The sequence below is a fragment of the Bufo bufo genome, chromosome 7 (assembly GCF_905171765.1).
Source record: "Bufo bufo chromosome 7, aBufBuf1.1, whole genome shotgun sequence".
In the NCBI taxonomy this organism is placed as follows: domain Eukaryota; kingdom Metazoa; phylum Chordata; class Amphibia; order Anura; family Bufonidae; genus Bufo; species Bufo bufo.
Window position 1 is genome coordinate 86,002,010 of NC_053395.1, and position 25,858 is coordinate 86,027,867.

Below are 25,858 nucleotides of genomic sequence, written 5' to 3' on the forward strand. Positions count from 1 at the left end.
AATTGCAAGCGCTGCTGCAGCGTTCCCAGACCGGCGGCAGCTGTAGATGACTTTCGGAGATGGGCACACACGTTGCACACCTTCACCAGTAGCTCAGGCAAATTGGGGTAGGTTTTGAGAAACCGCTAGACATGGTATGTGTGTGAGCTTGCTGATCTCCAAAGCCGCCACCAAGTTACGGCCATTATCAGACACAACCATGCCTGGTTGCAGGTTGAGTGGCGAGAGCCACAGCTCAGTCTGGTCCCTTATACCCTGCCACAGCTCTGCGGCGGTGTGCTGTTTGTCACCTAAACATATTAGTTTCAGCGCGGCCTGTTGCAGCTCCCCAATGCAGTGCTACACTGCTTCCACCTACTGACTGATGGCTGACTGGTGCTGCAAGATGAAAAGTCTGAGGTGGAAGTGGAGGAGGAGGTGGAGGAAGAGAAGCAGGGGTTGCAGCCACTATTGTAGGTGGTGGCGGAAATCCTGATGGAAGTAGGGCCCGCAATCTTTGGCGTCGGTGGCAACTGTGCCATCCCAGGGTACGACTCGCTCCCGGCCTCCACAACATTAACCCAATATGCTGTCAGGGAAATGTACCGTCCCTGGCCACAAGCATTTGTCCATGTGTCAGTTGTTAAGTGGACCTTCCCAATAACTGCGTTGGTCAGGGCACGGCTGATGTTACGGGACACATGCTGGTGTAAGGCGGGGACGGCACACCAGGCAAAATAGTGGCAGCTGGGGACTGAGTAACGACGGACCACCGCCGCCATCAGGCTGCGGAAAGCCTCAGTGTCTACAAGCCTAAATGGCAACATTTTCAGGGCCAGCAATTTGGAAAGGTGCGCATTTATGCTATGGCCTGTGGGTGGCTGGGTATTTGCGCTTTTGTTCTAAGGCCTGGGGTATGGACATCTGTATGCTGCGCTGGGATACAGAAGTGGATGTGCTACTTTCAGGGTGCTTTGATGTCATGTGGCGGATCATGTTGGTGGTGGTGAGGTTGCTAGTGTTCACGCCCCTGCTCATTTTGGTACGGCACAGGTTGCAAATGACAATTCTTTTATCGCCCGCACTTTCCTCAAAAAAGCGCCAGACTGCGGAACACCTACCCCTTGGCAAGGGAGATTGTGGGAACAGATGCGGGCCTGTTTGGTGTGGCCCACCTTCTCCCTTTTGCCACCCCACTGCCTCTTCCAGCCTGTTGCGGATCCCTCTCTGTACTGCTGTCCTCGCTCGGCTTGCCACCTTCCCAGGTTGGGTCAGTGATTTCATCATCCACCACCTCCTCTTCCACTTCCTCACTCTGGTCATCCTCCTGACTTGTTGACCTAACAACAACCTCACTTATTGACAACTGTGTCTCATCCTCATCATTAACCTCGTGAAACACTAATTGCCGTTCCCCACCATCATCTTCTTGTGCCTGTGGATACTCAAGAGATTGGGCATCGGTGCACACAATCTCCTCATTTCCCTCTTCAAGCAGGCTTGGCGAGAGGCCCAAATCAAGGAATGGCTTTGAAAAGATCTCTTCGGAATATCCGAGTGTGGGATCACTTGTTTGGCAACTCTCCATGGTGAAAGGAAGGAGGATCAGGGTGAGGATTCTGTTGACCAGACTCTTAGCTACTGAGACTGGACTTTGTGGAAGACAGGGTAGTGCTTAATCGACTGAAAGCATTATCTGCTGCAATCCAACTGACCACCTGGTCGCACTGGTCTGACTTCGAGAGTGGTGTCCTGCACCGCCCTGCAAACTGGAACATAAAGCTAGGTATTGTGGATGAGTGTGTTTCTTGTGATCTGGCAGCAGGCACAGTTTCACCGCGTCCAGGGCCACGGCCTCCGCGTGCACCAGCACGGCCACTTCCCTGTCCCTTACTGCTTGCCTTTTGCATATTAAATGGTATATACGCTTGCAAGCATGTCACACGTACAGTAGCGCAGGTTTTGTAAGTATATGCGCAAATAAATTAAACTGAATGTCACTGCTATTTAGGATGTGCAAACGTTATACAGGAGATGTAGCGCAGGTAATGTTGCTGCTGTCACTAGCAGCTAATAAAAAATGACAGGGAATGTCACAGCTATTTGGGATGCGCAAATGTTATACAGGAGATGTAGAGCAGGTAATGTCGCTGCTGTCACCAGCGGCTAATAAAAAATGACAGGGAATGTCACAGCTATTTGGGATGCGCAAACGTTATACAGGAGATGTAGCGCAGGTAATGTAACTGTCCGCAGCGGACACCGTCTACGGAAAAAGTACACTGAATGTCACAGATATTTTTAGGCTGCGCACACGTTACACAGGAGATGTAGCGCAGATAATGTCGCTGTCTGCAGCGGCCAAACAATTGTAAGCTATTTACAGTATATATTGCTGCCAGATACAACAATAGTTCTTAAAAGGACTTTTGGGTCTCTAATCGCACGCAATTTAGCGCAGGTTGCTCTAACAATATATATGGTTGCCAGACACAACAATAGTCCTTAAAAAGACTTTTGGGTCTCTAACACCAACCCTGCCTAACAAAAAAATAAAATTCAATTCCCTACACTATCTGACCCTTCTACAGCACAGCTCTCCCTAAGACTGTCCGAACCACGTGTTATCGGGTGCTTTATTCAATTCCCTACACTATCTGACCCTTCTACAGCACAGCTCTCCTTTGTGATAATGTGATGGTAGGGTAAAGGAACTTTGATGATGCAAGCGTGTCTCATGATCATAGGTCTTTTAGCCTGCAAAAGACACCAGAGGAGAACACAGAACCATACGCAGGACGCCGAGGAGAGACATCCGCAATGTGTCTGTGAACAATTGATATCCCAGATTGTACAGATAAGTAAAAAGTTGACTCTGTGCCTGTATATCATCGCTGTTGAGCGTTACCTTGCACACATCACTGAACGGTTGGAAATATAACTTGGGTGACAGCTGACCAAGGAAGCCGATTCAATGTTTGGGAGTCAGCATCTTCATGGCTATTGAATGTAATTTAATCTGGGCTGTATGCATTGCATTTCTAGGCCTGGACTTTGATCACACTGGTGTTTTACTTGTTACACCTGGTTTGACTAGTGACCCTGAAACTGTGGGTCACTAGACATTTAGAGCCGCTTAGACTAGAGTGGCCTGAAATCTATTTGACTGATGATCTATGTATATCTATGTATACTTTTTGTCTGGATACTGACCTGACATCAAAGGGTCACGAATCTACAATCTGAGACACTTGATTGAATTGGTGATAAGATATCTAATAATTACCAGCAATGTGTTCTGACTGTACCATATGAATTTGATGAACATTCAACACGTGTCTCCTGCATTTCATTTGAAAAAGTGACCTATTTACTTAATGGTCACATATAAAGGATATAGTCCCCTGAGGAATTGCCAACCTTTAAGGAAACGCGTCGGGACGCTTTTTTGTTTACCTTTAATAAGGGATCTTCATTGACCCTAGAGAGTTGTGTTCATTTAGTGTTGTAGGCTACCCATAGCCACACTGGGACACAGCATAGTCTACCTCACACCTGTTTTTGTCAGTCTTTGTTTGCCCTCCCTAAGCCGATAGAGTCTGTTTTTGAGATCTAAAAGGACCGCATTCTATCTGTCGGACAAAGCTGGGCAGTCCATGTCTAGGTAGGGTGACGATAGGGATAGTGCTAATAGGAAAGGAATAGGAAAGGTGGTAAGGAGATAGCGCAAGGGACTCCTAGGGCTTTTGACCCAGCAGTGTGTCATTCTCACTGCGCATCTCTTCCTCTCACTCTATCGATATCGCTATCCCTGTACATTTTGGTCCCCTCCTACTCTTTGATAGCCTTGCTATCTAGAGATACCTATGCAGCAAGTAGGTTGCATTCAAAATATTTTTTAAATGAACTTTGAAGGGCCTATTATTTTATTTTTGATACGAATAAATGTTAAGTATTAATAAGCTACCCAATATTGTGAATTTCTACTGGATTGAAGGGTTTAGCCCAAAACATCATCACTAGTCTGACCGACTTTACTTGGTTGTGTAAATTGAGAACACAGAACCAGCAGCATCCTGTAAATAAGAGTTTGTGTCTATCTGTGTGTGTGTGGGTCAATATCTGCTTATTTTGTATATGGGAGACTCGCGCAGCACCAGTGTCCTCAATATCTGCATATGAGTAGTAGTGCTCTTATTCTGGATATATAGTCCCAGTAAGAGTACTGAAACGTCGCTATCTATATTACAAGTATCTGTATCAGTGTCCTACATATCTGGATATGAAAATCAATGCTCTTATTCTTTGTATGTGTATATACAGGCTCGGACTGGCCCACCGGGGAGCTGGGGAAATCCTTGGTGGGCCCCTGGGATTTACAGTTAATGATTGGTGCAGCAGGCAGCTCCAGAGCCGCTGCCGGCCACTTCACTAAGCATTCACACTTAACGTTAGCAAGTGGCGAGATGACTGATTGACGATCACCTCGCCACTGCACTTGCCATCAGTCCAGTGAGCTGAGGCAGCCATACATGAAGGGAGCTGCCCTCGGGGCTGTCATATCAGTGACTATGCCGGGAATGTAACATCAGCTCCAAACACTGCGAGAAGCCGGAGGAGCGGGCACATCTCGCAAGACTTCCCCGTCCGTCTCCTGCTGAACACTTCCCCACAGCTCCTGTACCAACCTGAAAGCAGCAGCAGCAGAGGTCCCGACCATGCCTGCTCCAGCCTAGGTAAATCCCACAGCCTGCCCCTGTATTCTGCTCTTTCACTAGGCTGTCAGTCTGCTGCTGTTGACAGACAAGCAGCTCTGCATTATCCCAGTCTGCAGGAGGAGAATGGCTCCATCTCTGGGGCACCTCACTATTGACATGATGCCCCCGATGCATGCATGGCTGCTGTCCTGGAGTAAGAGGGGGGGGGGGGGGTAGATTCTGTTTTTGGAAGCCTGTGGTCTGTTTTGGGGGACGACGACGACGACATCCAGGCTGTGTTCAGTAAGAATTTCGAGGCAGTCAGCCATTAACAGTGCTTTGCATTTCTCCAGCAGTTACTTACTCCTTATTCTGTGCAGGCAATGGTAGGAAATGGTGACAACTTCTGCAAATGCACCAGACCCTCATCCCTGTCTCCTGAGCAGTGACAGTGCTCATTGTAATGAATTAGGAGCACAGAGGAGAATGAATGGCTTGTGTCATCCAGCTGCTGGGCTCGGAGGCTCATCCTTAGGCACAGTATAAACTTTTTTGGGGGGTAATTATTTGCATATTGGTTACATTATTTTAAAAAAAGTTTATAAATACGGGTTCATGCTGTCATTGAGTAGCTACGTCTCTGTATATCCATAATGGGATCAGCGGCAGATTTGCATTGCAGATGTGGCAAGAAGCATAGACGTCCATTGTGATCATTAGAGATGAGCGAATCGACTTCGGATAACACATTCAAAGTCGTTTTGCATAAAACTTCGGTCCAATACTGTACGGAGCGAGCAGTATTAGAATGTTTTGGCTCAGATGAGCCAAAGTTATTACTTTGCGAAGTCTCGCCTGACTTTGTGTAATAACTTCATAGATTAATTTTTACTGTGAAAAAACATTTCCTGAACTCGGGTTCAGTTCCAAGGTACCACTTGAAACCGAGCCCAAGTTCAAGAAATTGTTTTTTTACAGTAAAAAGATTAAAATAGACAAATCGCCAGGACCGGATGGCATACACCCCCGTATCCTAAGGGAATTAAGTAATGTCATAGCCAGACCCTTATTTCTGATATTTGCAGATTCTATACTGACAGGGAATGTCCCACAGGATTGGCGCATGGCAAATGTGGTGCCAATATTCAAAAAGGGTCCAAAGACAGAGCCTGGAAACTATAGGCCGGTAAGTTTAACATCTGTTGTGGGTAAACTGTTTGAAGGTTTTCTGAGAGATGCTATGTTAGAGCATCTTAACAGAAATAAGCAAATAACGCCATATCAGCATGGCTTCGTGAGGGATCGGTCATGTCAAACTAATTTAATCAGTTTCTATGAGGAGGTAAGTTCTAGACTTGACAGCGGCAAATCAATGGATGTCGTGTATCTGGACTTCTCCAAAGCATTTGACACTGTACCACATAAAAGGTTAGTATATAAAATGAGAATGCTCAGACTGGGAGAAAACGTCTGTATGTGGGTAAGTAACTGGCTCAATGATAGAAAACAGAGGGTGGTTATTAACGGTACATACTCAGATTGGGTCACTGTCACTAGTGGAGAACCTCAGGGGTCAGTATTGGGCCCTATTCTCTTCAATATATTTATTAATGATCTTGTAGAAGGCTTGCATAGTAAAATATCAATTTTCGCAGATGACACTAAACTGTGTAAAGTAATTAACACTGAAGAGGACAGTATACTATTACAGAGGGATCTGGATAGATTGGAGACTTGGGCAGATAAGTGGCAGATTTAACACTGACAAATGTAAAGTTATGCACATGGGAAGGAATAATGCAAGTCACCCGTACATACTAAATGGTAAAACACTTGGTAACACTGACATGGAAAAGGATCTAGGAATTTTAATAAACATCAAACTAAGCTGCAAAAAACAGTGTCAGGCAGCTGCTGCCAAGGCCAATAAGATAATGGGTTGCATCAGAAGGGGCATAGATGCCCGTGATGAGAACATATTCCTACTACTTTACAAATCGCTAGTCAGACCACACATGGAGTACTGTGTACAGTTCTGGGCTCCAGTGAACAAGGCAGACATAGCAGAGCTGGAGAGGGTCCAGAGGAGGGCAACTAAAGTAATAACTGGAATGGGGCAACTACAGTACCCTGAAAGATTATCAAAATTAGGGTTATTCACGTTAGAAAAAAGACGACTGAGGGGAGATCTAATTACTATGTATAAATATATCAGGGGTCAGTACAGAGATCTCTCCCATCATCTATTTATCCCCAGGACTGTGACTGTGACGAGAGGACATCCCCTGCGTTTGGAGGAAAGAAGGTTTGTACACAAACATAGAAAAGGGTTCTTTACGGTAAAAGCAGTGAGACTATGGAACTCTCTGCCTGAGGAGGTGGTGATGGTGAGTACAATAAAGGAATTCAAGAGGGGCCTGGATGTATTTCTGGAGTGTAATAATATTACAGGATATAGCTACTAGAGAGGGGTCGTTGATCCAGGGAGATATTCTGATTGCCTGATTGGAGTCGGGAAGGAATTCATTCCCCTAAAGTGAGGAAGATTGGCTTCTAACTCACGTTTTTTTTTTGCCTTCCTCTGGATCAACTTGCAGGATAGCAGGCCGAACTGGATGGACAAATGTCTTTTTTCGGCCTTATGTACTACTATGTTATGTACTATGTTACTATGAAGTTATTACGCGAAGTCACGCGAGACTTCGCAAAGTAATATCTTCGGCTCATCTGAGCCAATACATTCTAATATTGTATGGAGCGCTCGCTCTGTACAGTATTGGACCGACGTTTTTTGTAAATCGACTTCGGATGTTTTATCCGAAGTCGATTCGCTCATCTCTAGTCATCATCGGACTTGACCCATATCCGTGATTAAAATCTGGGTGGAAGAGATGGCATGGGCAGACCTCGTCTTTTGGAGGGACAGTCCCTCTTTTTGACCCAACTCCCTCTGTCCCTCTTTGCTCCATAAATGTTCCTCTTTTTGATCTGAGGTATAGATTTTCACTATTGCATTTACAATCAGGCTCGGACTGGCCCACCGGGGAGGCGGGGGATTCCTGCCCTCCCTGCTGTCAGAAAACTGGCTGCTGGAGAGAAGGACTCCTCTCCGGTGCTGGGTTGATTTCTCAGGTGTGTGACAGTAGTGAGCTGTAGGAGACTGTACATGGGAATTAGGGGATTTGTTTATAGCAGACACAGATCTGTGTATGTGTGCTGCTCTCTGCAGAGTTCAGAGTGGCATTGGGGACACTCTGCCCTAGGTCCCCCCAATGCCTATGCTTTAGGTGCACCCTCATAAGTGCCCCAGCTCCAGATGCCCCCCCTCTAAATGTACCCCTAATATTGCATCTTTTCCAGTTGCCCCCCTAATACCTCTGCTCCAGGATCACCACTATTACCCTGCCTCAGGCGACCCTAATGCCTCTGCTTTAGGTGCACCGCCATTAGTGCCTCAGCTCCAGATGCCTCCACTCTAAATGCAATGCTAATGTTGCCTCTTCTCCAGTTACCCCTGCTCCAGGATCCCCACTATTACCCTGCCTCAGTTGACCCTAATATCTCTGCTTCAGTTATGACCCTCCGTTTGTGCCCTTTGCTCACATTGCTCCTCTAGCACCATTGCTTGGGCTTTGTTAAAGGTTGCGACCTGCAAAGGGGGTTGGACTTATGATGGAAAAATTCTGCATAGCACGTCACATTCTCCAGTATTGACACAAATGGTTTACAGGGCGGTAGTGATAATATTCCGTATTTACAGGCATCACTGCTGCCATGTAAAGAGACACTGGTGGTGGAAGATTTAAAGGGGTTGTCAAGGTTTTCAAGTTATCCTCTCCACACCGTAGGGCATAACTATATGATTAGTGGGGTCTGATTCTGCGACCCCCACTGATCCCAGGAATGGGTCCCTTTTTGATGGTGTGACAGGCCACACATACGCCCTGCTGCTCCATTTATTCTCTTTGGGACCACAAGAAATAGGCAGCGCTGTACTCCGCCATCTCCGGCGACCCCATAGAGAATGGATGGGGAGGCAGGGCATATGCTCAACCTGCCACTCAATCAAGAAAGGGGATCAGTGTGGGCTCCAGCGTTCAGACCCCCATGGATCCTGTGGATAGAGGATAACTAGAAAAGTGGACACAGGCCCATTAACAGGTGAGCATTTCTATTTTAGTTTGACATATTTTGGGCCAGATTTTTCATTTTTATTTTATTTATTTTTTTTTACACGCAAAGAAAACCTTTAAAAATAAGGAATGTGAAAAGGTCAAACAGCTATGAAATGACAGGTGATAAGTGTCTGATTGATAGGGGTCTGACTGCTGGGACCCCCATGATCAAGGGAATGTGGTTTTAAGACCCTTGTGTACATAGATTGGCGGTAATGTAGTTGAATGTCTCAGGACCCCTTTTTTCATGATCAGTGGGTGTTCCAGCAGTCAGACCCCAGCAATCTGATATTTATCACCTATCCTGTAGATAGGTAATAGGTCATTATGGTAGGATTACCCTTTTAAATATAATGTAGATTATATGCAAGGTTACAATTTGGTAAATTTCATGCTAGACATTTATGGTTAAAGGGGTTAAAGGGTTTGTCTCACTTCAGTAAATGGCATTTATCATGTAGAGAAAGTTAATACAAGGCACTTACCAATGTATTGTGAATTGTGATTGTCCATATTGCCTCCTTTCCATGACATTATACACAGCACGTATCCGTGGTTATTACCACCGTGTAATTCAGCAGTGGTGGCCGTGCTTACACACTATAGGGAAAGGCTGGAAGTGTGCATAGGCCAACACCTTTACCTATAGTGTGCAAGCACGGCCACCGCTGCTGGATTACACAGTGGTAATAAACACAGATACGTGCTGTGTATAATGTGATGGAAAGGAGACAATATGGATAATAAAAATACATTAGTAAGTGCCTTGTATTAACTTTCTCTACACGATAATGCCAATTGCTGAAGTGATACAACCCAGTGATACAACATTGTGTGTTTCCTATGTGTGATTGGTGTGTGCTATATATGATCTATGTATCAGTGGTGTATGTGCAGCATGTGAAATATGCATCAGTGGCATGTGAGCCATGTATAAGTGTCTTGTGTCCCACATCCAATGAGTGATTGGTGTGTGCTGCATGTGTCTTGTTTCTGACTGACTTAAGTGCAGGATATCCATATACTTTGGCCCAGATTCAGGTAGATTTGCCCATTACTTACACCTCAGCCGCTCAGCTGAATTTCTCTGCGCTGGAGCAATTTTGCCAAATTGCCACCTGATTCAGGAATCGTTTGTTCATTTAATTTGCTCCTGTTTAAGGCAAAGCTGAGGGCGCAAGGCCGTGCAAGTCAAAGTGGGTGTGCCCCTATGTAAATGAGGAATTTTCGGCTCAGCAGAGGTTTGCTAGCATAATTTCAGGGCAAATCCTGCTCAGCAGCTTGCACTGAGCAAATAAATAGGAGCAGACTTGCGCAGGTTCTTTGCTGAATTTCATCCTGCTTTTTCCTCCCCCCCCCCTCCTCCCCCCACCCCTCCATCCCCACCCCATGCCTCCTCCGCACCACGGAGATTGAGGAGCCAGAGCCGGGGCACCCTTGGCCCAAAGAAAAAAACTAAAAAATAATTTTATGTCGACATTTTTTTGCTCAACACAATATGATTTTTTTATTAACGGAAAATGCAAATGTGATCGCACACTACATCCAGCACTCTGCCCTCCATGCTGGACGAGACAACCTTGACGCGGTGAGTGGCTTACTATGCTTTGGCCAAAATATAAACCAATGTCTCATCCAGCATGGAGGGCAGAGTGCTGGATGCAGTGTGCGATCACATTTGCATTTTCCGTTTGTATATGTATTTCGCCATAGTGATGTGCACCTACAGGCAGGTTGTGCTGACCCAACCCCTTATTTTTTTCTTTGTAGTATATATTGGAGGCGTGGCGATCTCCTTGGAGTCATTGCACACCTGACCAGTCAATCTGTCCTGGAGGCTGGTTTTAAAGTCAGTATAAAACTGAGTCTGCTTGTATAGAACCTACCATTAGCCATCTGGCTCCAGGAGAAGTATATGGTGGGTTCAGCATGCATGTTGGTACTTGCATCCCTGGATCCGATGAAAGCTGCAATGGCACCGGACGGGGTTACAAGCAAAGTGTACTTGGCTTGCATGCTGACCTGCATTCCCTGGATTTTATGTGGCTGTCATGGCCCATGAACAGGTAGGAACAAGAGTTAGGGACCACTCATGAGACAGCCTTGACGCGGTGAGTGGCTTACTATGCTTTGGCCAAAATATAAACCAATGTCTCATCCAGCATGGAGGGCAGAGTGCTGGATGTAGTGTGCGATCACATTTGCATTTTCCGTTTGTATATGTATTTCGCCATAGTGATCTGCACCTACAGGCAGGTTGTGCTGACCCAACCCCTTATGATTTTTTTATTATTTTTCTATATGCTCAGGATTTGGGATTTGGATTTGGGTCGGGCTGCTGATGTCATCCTGCAGGATTGTTACCAACTCAAGGATGACTTCAGGGCTAAAGCGAAACATGCGATACACCTCAGTATCAGGCCTCATGCACACGACCGGTTTTTTTTGCGGTCCGCAAAACAGATTTCCGTTGTTCCGTGATCCGTGACCGTTTTTTCTTCCGTGGGTCTTCCTTGATTTTTGGAGGATCCACGGACATGAAAAGTGAAAAAAAAAACTAAGTCAAGTTTCCATTGAAAATGATAGGAAAAACGGACACGGATCACGGACACGGATCACGGACGCGGATGCCAAACGGTGCATTTTCCGATTTTTCCACGGACCCATTGAAAGTCAATGGGTCCGCGAAAAAAAACAGAAAACGGAACAACGGCCGCGGATGTACACAACGGTCGTGTGCATGAGGCCTCAGTCATCTGAAAAAGGTTGTAGCGCCCTCTGTAAATCCTCTCCCGTGCCCTCCTACGAGTCGGCTCAGTCAATAGAATATCAAGAACCATAGCTGCCCCTGGCATGTTGGTGCACAGATGTGAGGTCCCGAAAATGTGGGTGCTCTGCTTGTTCAGATCGTCTGTCAGATCAGGTGCTGCTGAAGTTGCGCGCTCCTTCAGATGACATTTGGCCATCTTTTGCTAACTTGCCCCTGCTTTTAACAGGAGCAAGTTTGCCCAGGGAAAAAAGCTTGCACGCTTCCAGCGCAAGATGCGCATCACACGCGCATGTTTCTGAATCATCGGCAGTACCTAATTTGCATATTCGCTGAGGGAATTCCATGAAGGCGCAACTTACACCCCGCGCAAAATTGCGCAGGAACAGCTAGGCTGCGTGCGTGGGAAAATGGGCGCATTTCAGGCTTAACTGGTTTACAGAATCAGCCGCAAATTTGCATAGGAGCAAATCAGTACTTGCGCGGCGCAAATCACACTTGTTCCCGCGCAAGTGCTTCTTGAATCTGGGCCAGTATGTGTAAATTCTGCCACATGTATATTTGTGCATTTTGCTGTGAATGTCTGCCATCATACTTCATCTTTAATATTTCTGTTATCACTGTAAGTGCTCACGAACACGACCGTCGGATGTTTTGCAGTCCGCAAATTGCGGGTCCGCAAAACATGGATACCGGGTGTGTGCATTGCACATTATGCGGAACAGAACAGCCTACCTCTAATAGAGCAGTCCTGTCCTTGTCCGCAATGCCGACAATAATAGGACATGTTCTATCATTTTGCAGAACGGCCATGCGGACATACAGACAGAATGCACACAGAGTAATTTTTTTTAGCGGCCCCATTGAAGTGAAGGGAACGGTATGGACATGGAAAAAAAATACGTTTGTGTGCAGGAACCCTAAGGTGGGCCCTAAGTACCCCAGTCCGACACTGTGTAAATATATCACATATCTGTATCAGCTTTTATTCTGTATATATGGAAACTGCACAGTACCACTTCTCCTGTCCTGTATACTGTGTGTTATTCCCCTTATCTGATCTTATTCTGTATATATGGACACTGCACAGTACCACTTCTCCTGTCCTGTATACTGTATGTAATGCTCAGTATCTGCTCTTATTCTGTATATATGGACTCTTTTAATTTGTAAATAAATAACAAAAGGCCATAACAATATCTATACACAGAAACGAAACACATGACTAAACCCATCCCGACCAGTCCACCACCCTACTAGAACCTACAATACTATTCACACTTAAAACACTTTCGTAACCCCATACTATACATATTTACATATTTGCATCTTACACGTATACATAAAATCCATAAAATAAAATATATACACAATATACATAAACTATATACAAACTATATACCGACTATATACACAAACTATATACAAATGATATACAAATTATATACAACTTATAGAACTAAATCTAACTAACCCACCACCAGTCCACAGCAAATATGCAAACTGATAACCCCCAAAGTTCCAAGGGGATAAACCCCGAGCTTTGAGAAGTCCTAGTCTTTCCCCAGTCGGACTGGGGTCAGTCAGTTTGCAACAAACAAAAAAAACACCATTTTCTTTTTTTTTTTTTAGATATATATATTTTTTTCTTTATTTTTTTCTTTTTATAATTTTTTTTTTTTTTTTTTTATATATGTATATAATATATAATAGAAAACAAAAATATATACACTCCCTCCTCCCTCCCAGCCCCCTCCCAACCTAACTAAACCCCACTATAAACTTAACAATACTAATATAATAATATAATATTATCATACACTAACATAATACAAAACATACCTATATAATACAATATAGACACCATAAACCAATACTATTACACCTAAACCAGCTATGGTTCGGTACCCGTAAGCCTTTCCATACTTGCATTACTACAAAACAAAACAAAACCCTATGTGTGTGCTATATCAGCCCACCACCAGGAAAAGAGCACTACTCAGCTAAGGAACCCCAAAACAGAAGCCCCTCCACAGACGAGAGGCCTTGGGGTCCCCCCACCTTTCGTACTCAAGAGAGCGTACCTTCACCAGGTCACCCATGATGTTCCTATATACCGTCTCCACCGGGAGGATTTTGTGACTCTTTGTTGACACTAGACACCGTGCACACCAGATGTGGTGCCTAACCACTGCACTAACTACGAATAAAGTGCGACGGTCCCTCCCACCAAGGTCTTTGAAAGCCCCATAGGCCCACTCCGCATAGGACAGGGCGGCCAGCCTAGGCCAACCGATGGAAGCCCCCACCCTTTTGTATACCTCTATATTAAAGAGACAATGAAGTAAGAAGTGGTCCATGGTTTCCAGCAGGTTACCACACTCCTCCCGGGGACAACCCCTTTCCTCAGAGTTTCTACACTTCACATTGTCCCTTACATATAGCTTACCGTGGAAGCAGCGCCAAGTCACATCCCAAACTTTCTTAGGGATCCTTTCTGAATTCAACAAAGACAGCCCACCCTCCAGATCCTGACTTGGGCAGTCCCTCAAGGTCAGTGGGGCCTGAAAAAGGTAAGATAGAACCTTCCTGTCAAGGGAAAACCTCGACATGGTCTCCACCTCTCCCTTCCCCAGACCCCACCGTCTCAGGATTCTCAGAACCGGGGCAACGTAAGCCGGAAGATATCCATGTGACGCACGTAGGTCTTTCACTCGCCCTCCTGTCTCCCATTCCTGGAAGAAAGGCCGAAACCACTCCCTACAGGAAATTACCCACAAAGGAGCCCTCTCTTTCCAGAGGTTTGCAATATTAATTTTCAAAAAGGTATTTGTTAAGAATACCACAGGGTTGACCATATCCAACCCGCCTAGTCTCCTTGTGCGGTAAGTAACCTCTCTCCTGATTAGGTTCAGCCTGTTTCCCCACAACATCTGGAAAAAGAGGCTGTAGACCGTACCCCAGAGAGACCCTGGCAAAACACAAACACTGCTTAGATACAAAAGCACGGGAATCAGGTAGGCTTTGCACAGGTGAACCCTTTCCCTGAGGGATAAAGACCATCCCTTCCAACGGTCCACCTTTTGGGCGACATCTTTTAGTCTACTCTCCCAATTTTGCTGATGATAATCTCCATCCTGGCCGAAATTGATGCCTAAGATCTTTACGGACTTCTGAGGTTCTGGAAGAGTGCCCTGGAGATCGAAAACAGGATCCCCTTCCCCCAGCCAGAGAGTCTCACATTTGTCCCAGTTGATCTGAGACCCAGAAACCTCTGAATAGCAGTCTACCTCCGACATCACCCAGCTCACCTCATCCTCCGAGGAGGCAAGAATGGAGACATCATCGGCGTATGCCACCACCTTCAGAGATGGCCCCCGCACCGCCAGTTCCATCCCCACCCCCGCCAACGGTCCACGATCTACCCTTCTAATGAAGGGATCAATCGCAAACACATACAGCAAAGGGCTTAAAGGACATCCCTGGCGGACACCAGAAGCCACCTCAAAAGGTCGACCCGACCAACCGTTAATCAACGGGAAACTCTCCGCCCCTTTGTACAAAGTTTTTAACCAGTCTACAAACCTCCCTGGTAGACCATACCACAAGAGAACAGACCACAGGTACTCATGGTTCACCCGGTCAAAAGCCTTCGCCTGGTCCAAAGATAACAGAAACCCTTTCCAAACACCCGCCCCGCTCCACGGCTTCTCGGACACTGAGAACGGCGCTAAAAGCGCTTCGACCGGGAACAGAGCAGTGCTGAGCCCCAGAAAGAAGTCTCGGTGCAAACTTCACCAATCTGCAGAAAAGTATTTTTGCCAGAATCTTCCTGTCCACATTGAGAAGCGATATGGGTCTCCAGTTCTCAATGCGGGATGGATCTTTACCCTTTGACAGAATAATCAGGGCTGACTTACCCATTGACTTTGGCAGAGTGCCCGAGGAAAGACACTCGTTAAACACCTCGGTCAAGAGAGGAACTAATTGTTCCTTGAAAGCCTTGTACCACTCGGATGTTAAGCCATCCGGACCTGGCGATTTCTTGGGCCTAAGCCCATCAATGGCCAGTCCCACTTCCTCTTGCCTGATAGGTTCTGCCAAGACATCAAGAGAGGGGTCTATTCCTGCCTTGGGAATAGCTTCAGCCAAGAAAGCTGAAAAACTGTCCCGATTTAGTTCTTTCCTACCCAAGAGGTGAGAGTAGAAAGACCTGACGACCTCCAGGATCCCTGATTTGGACCTATTCAGGGAACCCGTACTGTCGACCAGGCCTACCACAAATTTACTTTTTACTGCCATCTTACAGTTTCCAAAGGGGTCGGGTGAGCGGTACTTCCCGAAATCCCTTTCAGCTACCAAAGAGGCGTATCTATCGTACTGACACCTCTTGAGCAAGGATTTCACACGAGAGATATCCTCACGGCTACCCCCCGTCGAAACCAGTCTTTCAAGTTTCTTCCTCAGTTCCTGGTACAGACAGTATCTGTCCCAGCTCCTGAGGTTAGAAAGCTCACGGAAAAACCTCGCCGTCCTTTTTTTGAATATCTCCCACCACTCCGACTTACTGTTGCAGAGGTCCACCAAGGGTTCCTGGCTCTGAAGGAAATCCTCAAAGGACTGTCTTATTGTCACTTCTTCCAGGAGAGATGAATTCAGCTTCCACATACCTCTGCCCATACAGGGAGTCTCTGCAACATTCAAAGAAAAAATAATCAAACAGTGGTCGGAGAATTCCACTTCCACGGCTTCTAAAGCCGAGAAAACAGCCTCCTCCTTTAAATAAAACCTATCTATTCTAGACCTACGATTTCCCTGATGAAAGGTGAAATCCACGTGGTCTGGCTTATGCCGTAAATGGGCGTCCACCAGACGAGTATCCTCAACTATCCTAGACAACACAATGCTATCAGCATCCAGCCCACCTTTGGAGCCTCCCCTATCACAGGCCCTCGTCACATTGTTGAAGTCCCCTCCAAAGATCACTTGCCGGCTGGTAAAAAGAAAAGGCTTAATCCTCATGAGGAGACACTTGCGGTCCCACTTACTCTGTGGGCCGTAGATGTTTATTAGTCTCAATTCTTGTCTCCCCATGAGGACATCTAAAATCAGGCACCTTCCCATTTCTAACTCGATTATCCTCCTGCATTCCACTCTTTCGGCGGTCTTAAAAAGTACCGCCACCCCGCTACGTGGCTCGGCCGCAAGAGACCAGAAAGACGGACCTAGCCGCCATTCTCGCTTGGCTTTTGCCAGCAGAGTTGTACTTGTTAACCAGGTCTCTTGCAAAAATAAAATATCAGCTTCAATACGGCTGAAAAAATCAAAGGCCAGGAAACGAGCTGCGTCTGACTTAATACTGGCAACGTTAATGCTTGCCAGTGTCAACGGGGTGAGTTCCGCCATCATTGATGATCGAGTTAGATAGCCTTCTTTTTCCCCACCCCACCACCATCAGCATTTTCATCTGAACCATCACACTCCTTCTGTCTTTTCAAACATACAGAGACATCCATACCATCCTTTTTGCCCAAGGTTCCAGGCTTGGCCCCCCCTCCAGAAGGTAATTTACCCCCCGAAGGACAGGGCCCGGCAGCCTGCGAGGAGGCCCCCACGCGTTCTGGCACCACACCCTCCTCCCCCCCAGCTGAAGCAGTTGGGGGATCCTCGTCAAGGGCCTGGTACCGATTAGAGACTTCCACCAGAGGGGACCCAGTTGATCCTTCCTTAGGCCTCTGGTCAAGGATGAGTGGGACAGATGGGTCCCACTCCAGAGAGGGCTTACGACCCTCTCCTTTCTTTTTCTTCTTACTCCGCTTGTTCCTCCTACCCTCCAACCACGCTCTGCCACCCTCGTCCAAGCTTTCGCCGTACGAGGAGACAGGGTTGGCGGATGGGTTAGCCTCCACAGGTTGGGCCTCTGGTTCCCCATCGTCGCTGTACCCCGGGTCACTACAACCGGGATCCTCAGCCAGACCAGCCAAAAGACCAGCTGAAGGATCAGCTGCTACCTGTTCCCTATCCTTACGGCGTTGTTCTAGCCGCCTGATCTTGGACGGCCTTTGCTTCTTCGGATCCTGCCTGCTTCTTCCAGCGCTAGTAGTTCCAGCGCTTGTCCCCTCACCAACTGATTCAGTCCCGGCAGCAGGCTCCTCCCCAACCACAGACCCAGCCTCGCGGCTAGTGCCTGCCTGATCTTGAGCCCGGCACTGAACCCTGTTGGCGAAGGCAAGCGGACAGCGACTAAACGGGTGACCTAGGTCCCCACAGAGGTTGCACCGGATCCGCCTACAAGATGCGGCAAGATGACCAGTGTCCCCACACTTCGCACACATGCGAACATCGCATTGTGCGCTGAAGTGGGTGGGACTGCCGCACTTGTGACAGACCTTTGGCTGGCCCCTATAGAACACCATAATCCTATCCCTTCCTATGAAGGCAGAGGAGGGAATATGAGCAACAGAATTGCCCCGATCAAACAGCTCCACGCTGAAGGTCCAGGCACCTGACCAGATGCCATGCTCATCGAGCACCTTGGCGGGGAACTGCCCCACCCTACCATATCGACTGAGCCAAGTCATGATGTCTACACTAGACAGTGATTCATTACAGGTCAAAACGGTCACTGTCTTCACAGTCGATTGGCGGGTGATGGCCTCGACGGCAAAACCCCGCCACTCCGGGGTGTTCTTCATCAGCTCGTATTTAGACCAGAAAAGCTCCGGCCTAACAAAGCTGACGTCGAACATAGCGGTGCCGTAGGGATGTATGAGCGCAAAGATGTCATTCGCGACAAACCCCGCCCCCAGGAGAAGTTCCACAACAGTCTTCCTAGAAGGAACTGCTGCTTCCTTACTCCTCCAATAGAGACGGGCCACATTCCTACGGTCCCTCCCCGGTGTGGGGTGAGTCCATACGATCTCACCCCTCCTTTGTTCTCGGAAGGCCCTAAAACCATGCCTTTCTGTCCAGAAAGCCAGGTCAACCGACCCTCCCTCTACCTGTATAGAAGTCCCCGGTCCTTTTTTTAGGGCCTCCAGGAGGCGCCATTGCAAGTCACCCCCGCCCGAAACCTTGGGCAAAAAGTCACCCGAAACAACACCCGCATACGTCTTTGTTTTTGCCATCCTCTCTCTCACATCCTTCCTCATTGCTTCCTTCCGCATAACTTCCTCCTCTTCATCCACTTCCGTATCCGCAATATACTCCTCAATCAAAGCTTCCTCATCCACCATCTCAATTTCTTCCTCATCCACAATCCCATTCACCAATTCATTTGTATCCTCATTTATAACCTCGTCTACGTTCTCATTCACCCCCACAGCCACCTGCACATTATTACCCACAATCCCATTAACAACCACATTTGCATCACCTTTCACTCCCCCTGGACTGGTCGGGTTCCCTAAAGAGACCGGAGAATCACTGGGGGCGGGCCCTGAGGAGCCCCCCGCAAAACCCGCAGGGGACTCCCCATCTCCCGCACCCCCCACGGCCCGCACAGTCCTGGGATAATCGACCATAGTGTTCTCTCCAGGTTCCAAAGTCTTTACATCCTCTTTCTCAGCACCACCACCTTGAACCTTGTCCACAATCACCACATCCTTGTCCGCCACACTGTTTGGGGTTTTACCCCCTGCGCTTCCTGTGACCACCCTACCACTACAGGAAGGGGGGGGGGGCACCTCCCGTCACCATCTTAGAATTAATCTCCCGCACTGTTTGACCCGATTCCACTACAGGAACCGGGCTGGGCACAGCAGCGGATTCAAAAGGCACAAATTGAAGCACTTCTTCCGTTACAGTTTTATTTTTCTTCTTTCTGATTTTCACCAGCTCATCCTCAGGGACCTCCTCATCCCCAAAATACAGTCTGCCCACCGGGGACTCCAGCTGCCTGACTTCCAGCATTAGCCTTCCCCCAGACCCGCTTTCATCCCCGGAGGCGGCCGCAATCAGGTCTGAGGGGTCCCCCTGGCCACAAGGCAGAGAGTCCGCCTCCGAATCCTGTGTTCCTGGTACCACCTTCCCCTGGCTTCCAGCCTGCTGCCCTGACAGACTGGGGCCAGGCGTACCAGACAGTCCAGACATACCCTGAAACCTGCAGTCATTCCTGAATTTCTCCAAGAATGGGCCGCCATTTTCCACAATGGCGGCCCTCTTCTCCTCAAAAACCGCGATTATCTCCTCCAACCTCACCAGTCTGGAGGAGAGGATTGCCTTCTTTGTCTTAGGCGCCATTTTAAGTTGCATTTGTACATTTTTAAATTCCACATTCAGTCTTTTTAATTCCCTCTTGACCTCCTCATGCATGTTCAGGAAATATGCTACCCGGGAGGAAAAGGTTTTTGGAGACTCCTTAGGGCCCAAAGTACCCCAATTATGCAGTCTCTCAACCGCTGGGCAGGAAGAACCCCCGACACCATGCTTCTTTACAGTAACTTTGTTGCCGGCTGAGGCACCGACACAGACACACCACATGCTGAATCACCTACCTCAGCCTCTGGCCTCGTCACCTTCTCCACAGCCTTCCCTGTATCCCGTCCAACGGTCCGTCCGGCAGCTTGTCCAGCCACTGCACTTTTCATGTTTCCACCCGCTGCTTGTGCAGCAGCGGGCCTTTCCACAGCATCCTGTTTTCTTGGGTGCTGACTCAAAATGTCCAGAGAGGATCCCAAGCTGGCTGCTCTCCTGGGACCCCTCCGGACCTCACCTGGCACTCCATTGGGCTCACTGCAGGGATCGCGGCCGCTCCTAGTAGCAGGGCCCCTCCTGCCCGCGGCACTTGCGGGGCTGCCCTCCATTACCTGCGACCTTGCGGCCGCTTGCTGCGGAATCTTCACATCCGCGTCGTCGTCCACCTCCAGTAGCGTCGAGGTATCTAAGCCCAGGTCTCCAGTCCTGGAGGCCCTCCTCTCCACTCGCGCATCTCCGCCACGGCTGCCGACACGTGGTGATGAACGCCGGCAGCCGGAGGCCCGGGGATCCATACCGGGAGAAACTGCCACCCCCTGGGGAAAGGGTAGCAATTCCCCCGGCAAACAAAGCGCTGGTAAGCCTCCCGGACCTCACACACCCACAAACAACAGGAAACAGGAAACAGGAACAGGAAGGAACAGCAACTCCTCCCACCACTTCTCCTGTCCTGTATACTGTATGTAATGCTCAGTATCTGCTCTTATTCTGTATATATGGACACTGCACAGTACCACTCCTCTTGTCCTCTATACTGTGTGTAATTCTCAGTATCTGCTCTTATTCTGTATATAAAAGGACACTGCACAGTACCACTTCTCCTGTCCTGTATACTGTATGTAATGCTCAGTATCTGATCTTATTCTGTATATATGGACAGTGCACAGTACCACTCCTCTTGTCCTCTATACTGTGTGTAATTCTCAGTATCTGCTCTTATTCTGTATATAAAAGGACACTGCACAGTACCACTTCTCCTGTCCTGTATACTGTATGTAATGCTCAGTATCTGCTCTTATTCTGTATATATGGACACTGCACAGTACCACTCCTCTTGTCCTGTATACTGTGTGTCATTCCCCTTATCTGCTCTTATTCCGTATATATGGACTCTTTTAATTTGTAAATAAATAACAAAAGGCCATAACAATATCTATACACAGAAACGAAACACATGACTAAACCCATCCCGACCAGTCCACCACCCCACTAGAACCTACAATACTATTCACACTTAAAACACTTTCGTAACCCCATACTATACATATTTACATATTTGCATCTTACACGTATACATAAAATCCATAAAATAAAATATATACACAATATACATAAACTATATACAAACTATATACCGACTATATACACAAACTATATACAAATGATATACAAATTATATACAACTTATAGAACTAAATCTAACTAACCCACCACCAGTCCACAGCAAATATGCAAACTGATAACCCCCAAAGTTCCAAGGGGATAAACCCCGAGCTTTGAGAAGTCCTAGTCTTTCCCCAGTCGGACTGGGGTCAGTCAGTTTGCAACAAACAAAAAAAACACCTTTTTTTTTTTTTTTTTTTTATATATATATATTTTTTTCTTTATTTTTTTCTTTTTATAATTTTTTTTTTTTTTTTTTATATATGTATATAATATATAATAGAAAACAAAAATATATACACTCCCTCCTCCCTCCCAGCCCCCTCCCAACCTAACTAAACCCCACTATAAACTTAACAATACTAATATAATAATATAATATTATCATACACTAACATAATACAAAACATACCTATATAATACAATATAGACACCATAAACCAATACTATTACACCTAAACCAGCTATGGTTCGGTACCCGTAAGCCTTTCCATACTTGCATTACTACAAAACAAAACAAAACCCTATGTGTGTGCTATATCAGCCCACCACCAGGAAAAGAGCACTACTCAGCTAAGGAACCCCAAAACAGAAGCCCCTCCACAGACGAGAGGCCTTGGGGTCCCCCCACCTTTCGTACTCAAGAGAGCGTACCTTCACCAGGTCACCCATGATGTTCCTATATACCGTCTCCACCGGGAGGATTTTGTGACTCTTTGTTGACACTAGACACCGTGCACACCAGATGTGGTGCCTAACCACTGCACTAACTACGAATAAAGTGCGACGGTCCCTCCCACCAAGGTCTTTGAAAGCCCCATAGGCCCACTCCGCATAGGACAGGGCGGCCAGCCTAGGCCAACCGATGGAAGCCCCCACCCTTTTGTATACCTCTATATTAAAGAGACAATGAAGTAAGAAGTGGTCCATGGTTTCCAGCAGGTTACCACACTCCTCCCGGGGACAACCCCTTTCCTCAGAGTTTCTACACTTCACATTGTCCCTTACATATAGCTTACCGTGGAAGCAGCGCCAAGTCACATCCCAAACTTTCTTAGGGATCCTTTCTGAATTCAACAAAGACAGCCCACCCTCCAGATCCTGACTTGGGCAGTCCCTCAAGGTCAGTGGGGCCTGAAAAAGGTAAGATAGAACCTTCCTGTCAAGGGAAAACCTCGACATGGTCTCCACCTCTCCCTTCCCCAGACCCCACCGTCTCAGGATTCTCAGAACCGGGGCAACGTAAGCCGGAAGATATCCATGTGACGCACGTAGGTCTTTCACTCGCCCTCCTGTCTCCCATTCCTGGAAGAAAGGCCGAAACCACTCCCTACAGGAAATTACCCACAAAGGAGCCCTCTCTTTCCAGAGGTTTGCAATATTAATTTTCAAAAAGGTATTTGTTAAGAATACCACAGGGTTGACCATATCCAACCCGCCTAGTCTCCTTGTGCGGTAAGTAACCTCTCTCCTGATTAGGTTCAGCCTGTTTCCCCACAACATCTGGAAAAAGAGGCTGTAGACCGTACCCCAGAGAGACCCTGGCAAAACACAAACACTGCTTAGATACAAAAGCACGGGAATCAGGTAGGCTTTGCACAGGTGAACCCTTTCCCTGAGGGATAAAGACCATCCCTTCCAACGGTCCACCTTTTGGGCGACATCTTTTAGTCTACTCTCCCAATTTTGCTGATGATAATCTCCATCCTGGCCGAAATTGATGCCTAAGATCTTTACGGACTTCTGAGGTTCTGGAAGAGTGCCCTGGAGATCGAAAACAGGATCCCCTTCCCCCATCCAGAGAGTCTCACATTTGTCCCAGTTGATCTGAGACCCAGAAACCTCTGAATAGCAGTCTACCTCCGACATCACCCAGCTCACCTCATCCTCCGAGGAGGCAAGAATGGAGACATCATCGGCGTATGCCACCACCTTCAGAGATGGCCCCCGCACCGCCAGTTCCATCCCCACCCCCGCCAACGGTCCACGATCTACCCTTCTAATGAAGGGATCAATCGCAAACACATACAGCAAAGGGCTTAAAGGACATCCCTGGCGGACACCAGAAGCCACCTCAAAAGGTCGACCCGACCAACCGTTAATCAACGGGAAACTCTCCGCCCCTTTGTACAAAGTTTTTAACCAGTCTACAAACCTCCCTGGTAGACCATACCACAAGAGAACAGACCACAGGTACTCATGGTTCACCCGGTCAAAAGCCTTCGCCTGGTCCAAAGATAACAGAAACCCTTTCCAAACACCCGCCCTGCCCCGCTCCACGGCTTCTCGGACACTGAGAACGGCGCTAAAAGCGCTTCGACCGGGAACAGAGCAGTGCTGAGCCCCAGAAAGAAGTCTCGGTGCAAACTTCACCAATCTGCAGAAAAGTATTTTTGCCAGAATCTTCCTGTCCACATTGAGAAGCGATATGGGTCTCCAGTTCTCAATGCGGGATGGATCTTTACCCTTTGACAGAATAATCAGGGCTGACTTACCCATTGACTTTGGCAGAGTGCCCGAGGAAAGACACTCGTTAAACACCTCGGTCAAGAGAGGAACTAATTGTTCCTTGAAAGCCTTGTACCACTCGGATGTTAAGCCATCCGGACCTGGCGATTTCTTGGGCCTAAGCCCATCAATGGCCAGTCCCACTTCCTCTTGCCTGATAGGTTCTGCCAAAACATCAAGAGAGGGGTCTATTCCTGCCTTGGGAATAGCTTCAGCCAAGAAAGCTGAAAAACTGTCCCGATTTAGTTCTTTCCTACCCAAGAGGTGAGAGTAGAAAGACCTGACGACCTCCAGGATCCCTGATTTGGACCTATTCAGGGAACCCGTACTGTCGACCAGGCCTACCACAAATTTACTTTTTACTGCCATCTTACAGTTTCCAAAGGGGTCGGGTGAGCGGTACTTCCCGAAATCCCTTTCAGCTACCAAAGAGGCGTATCTATCGTACTGACACCTCTTGAGCAAGGATTTCACACGAGAGATATCCTCATGGCTACCCCCCGTCGAAACCAGTCTTTCAAGTTTCTTCCTCAGTTCCTGGTACAGACAGTATCTGTCCCAGCTCCTGAGGTTAGAAAGCTCACGGAAAAACCTCGCCGTCCTTTTTTTGAATATCTCCCACCACTCCGACTTACTGTTGCAGAGGTCCACCAAGGGTTCCTGGCTCTGAAGGAAATCCTCAAAGGACTGTCTTATTGTCACTTCTTCCAGGAGAGATGAATTCAGCTTCCACATACCTCTGCCCATACAGGGAGTCTCTGCAACATTCAAAGAAAAAATAATCAAACAGTGGTCGGAGAATTCCACTTCCACGGCTTCTAAAGCCGAGAAAACAGCCTCCTCCTTTAAATAAAACCTATCTATTCTAGACCTACGATTTCCCTGATGAAAGGTGAAATCCACGTGGTCTGGCTTATGCCGTAAATGGGCGTCCACCAGACGAGTATCCTCAACTATCCTAGACAACACAATGCTATCAGCATCCAGCCCACCTTTGGAGCCTCCCCTATCACAGGCCCTCGTCACATTGTTGAAGTCCCCTCCAAAGATCACTTGCCGGCTGGTAAAAAGAAAAGGCTTAATCCTCATGAGGAGACACTTGCGGTCCCACTTACTCTGTGGGCCGTAGATGTTTATTAGTCTCAATTCTTGTCTCCCCATGAGGACATCTAAAATCAGGCACCTTCCCATTTCTAACTCGATTATCCTCCTGCATTCCACTCTTTCGGCGGTCTTAAAAAGTACCGCCACCCCGCTACGTGGCTCGGCCGCAAGAGACCAGAAAGACGGACCTAGCCGCCATTCTCGCTTGGCTTTTGCCAGCAGAGTTGTACTTGTTAACCAGGTCTCTTGCAAAAATAAAATATCAGCTTCAAAACGGCTGAAAAAATCAAAGGCCAGGAAACGAGCTGCGTCTGACTTAATACTGGCAACGTTAATGCTTGCCAGTGTCAACGGGGTGAGTTCCGCCATCATTGATGATCGAGTTAGATAGCCTTCTTTTTCCCCACCCCACCACCATCAGCATTTTCATCTGAACCATCACACTCCTTCTGTCTTTTCAAACATACAGAGACATCCATACCATCCTTTTTGCCCAAGGTTCCAGGCTTGGCCCCCCCTCCAGAAGGTAATTTACCCCCCGAAGGACAGGGCCCGGCAGCCTGCGAGGAGGCCCCCACGCGTTCTGGCACCACACCCTCCTCCCCCCCAGCTGAAGCAGTTGGGGGATCCTCGTCAAGGGCCTGGTACCGATTAGAGACTTCCACCAGAGGGGACCCAGTTGATCCTTCCTTAGGCCTCTGGTCAAGGATGAGTGGGACAGATGGGTCCCACTCCAGAGAGGGCTTACGACCCTCTCCTTTCTTTTTCTT

The 25,858-nt window shown here is 47.5% G+C and overlaps 1 protein-coding gene across 1 annotated transcript; it reads right to left on the reverse strand.

The window, feature by feature from the left end:
• Positions 1-2,731: 2,731 nt before the first annotated feature.
• Positions 2,732-25,457, reverse strand: LOC121008767. Its single transcript, XM_040441462.1, has 3 exons — positions 24,620-25,457; positions 15,926-16,309; positions 2,732-2,736 (listed from the first exon to the last, which is right to left on the reverse strand). The coding sequence occupies exons 1-3, from the start codon at positions 25,455-25,457 to the stop codon at positions 2,732-2,734; spliced, it is 1,227 nt and encodes a 408-aa protein (XP_040297396.1).
• Between the last annotated feature and the right edge of the window lie 401 nt (positions 25,458-25,858).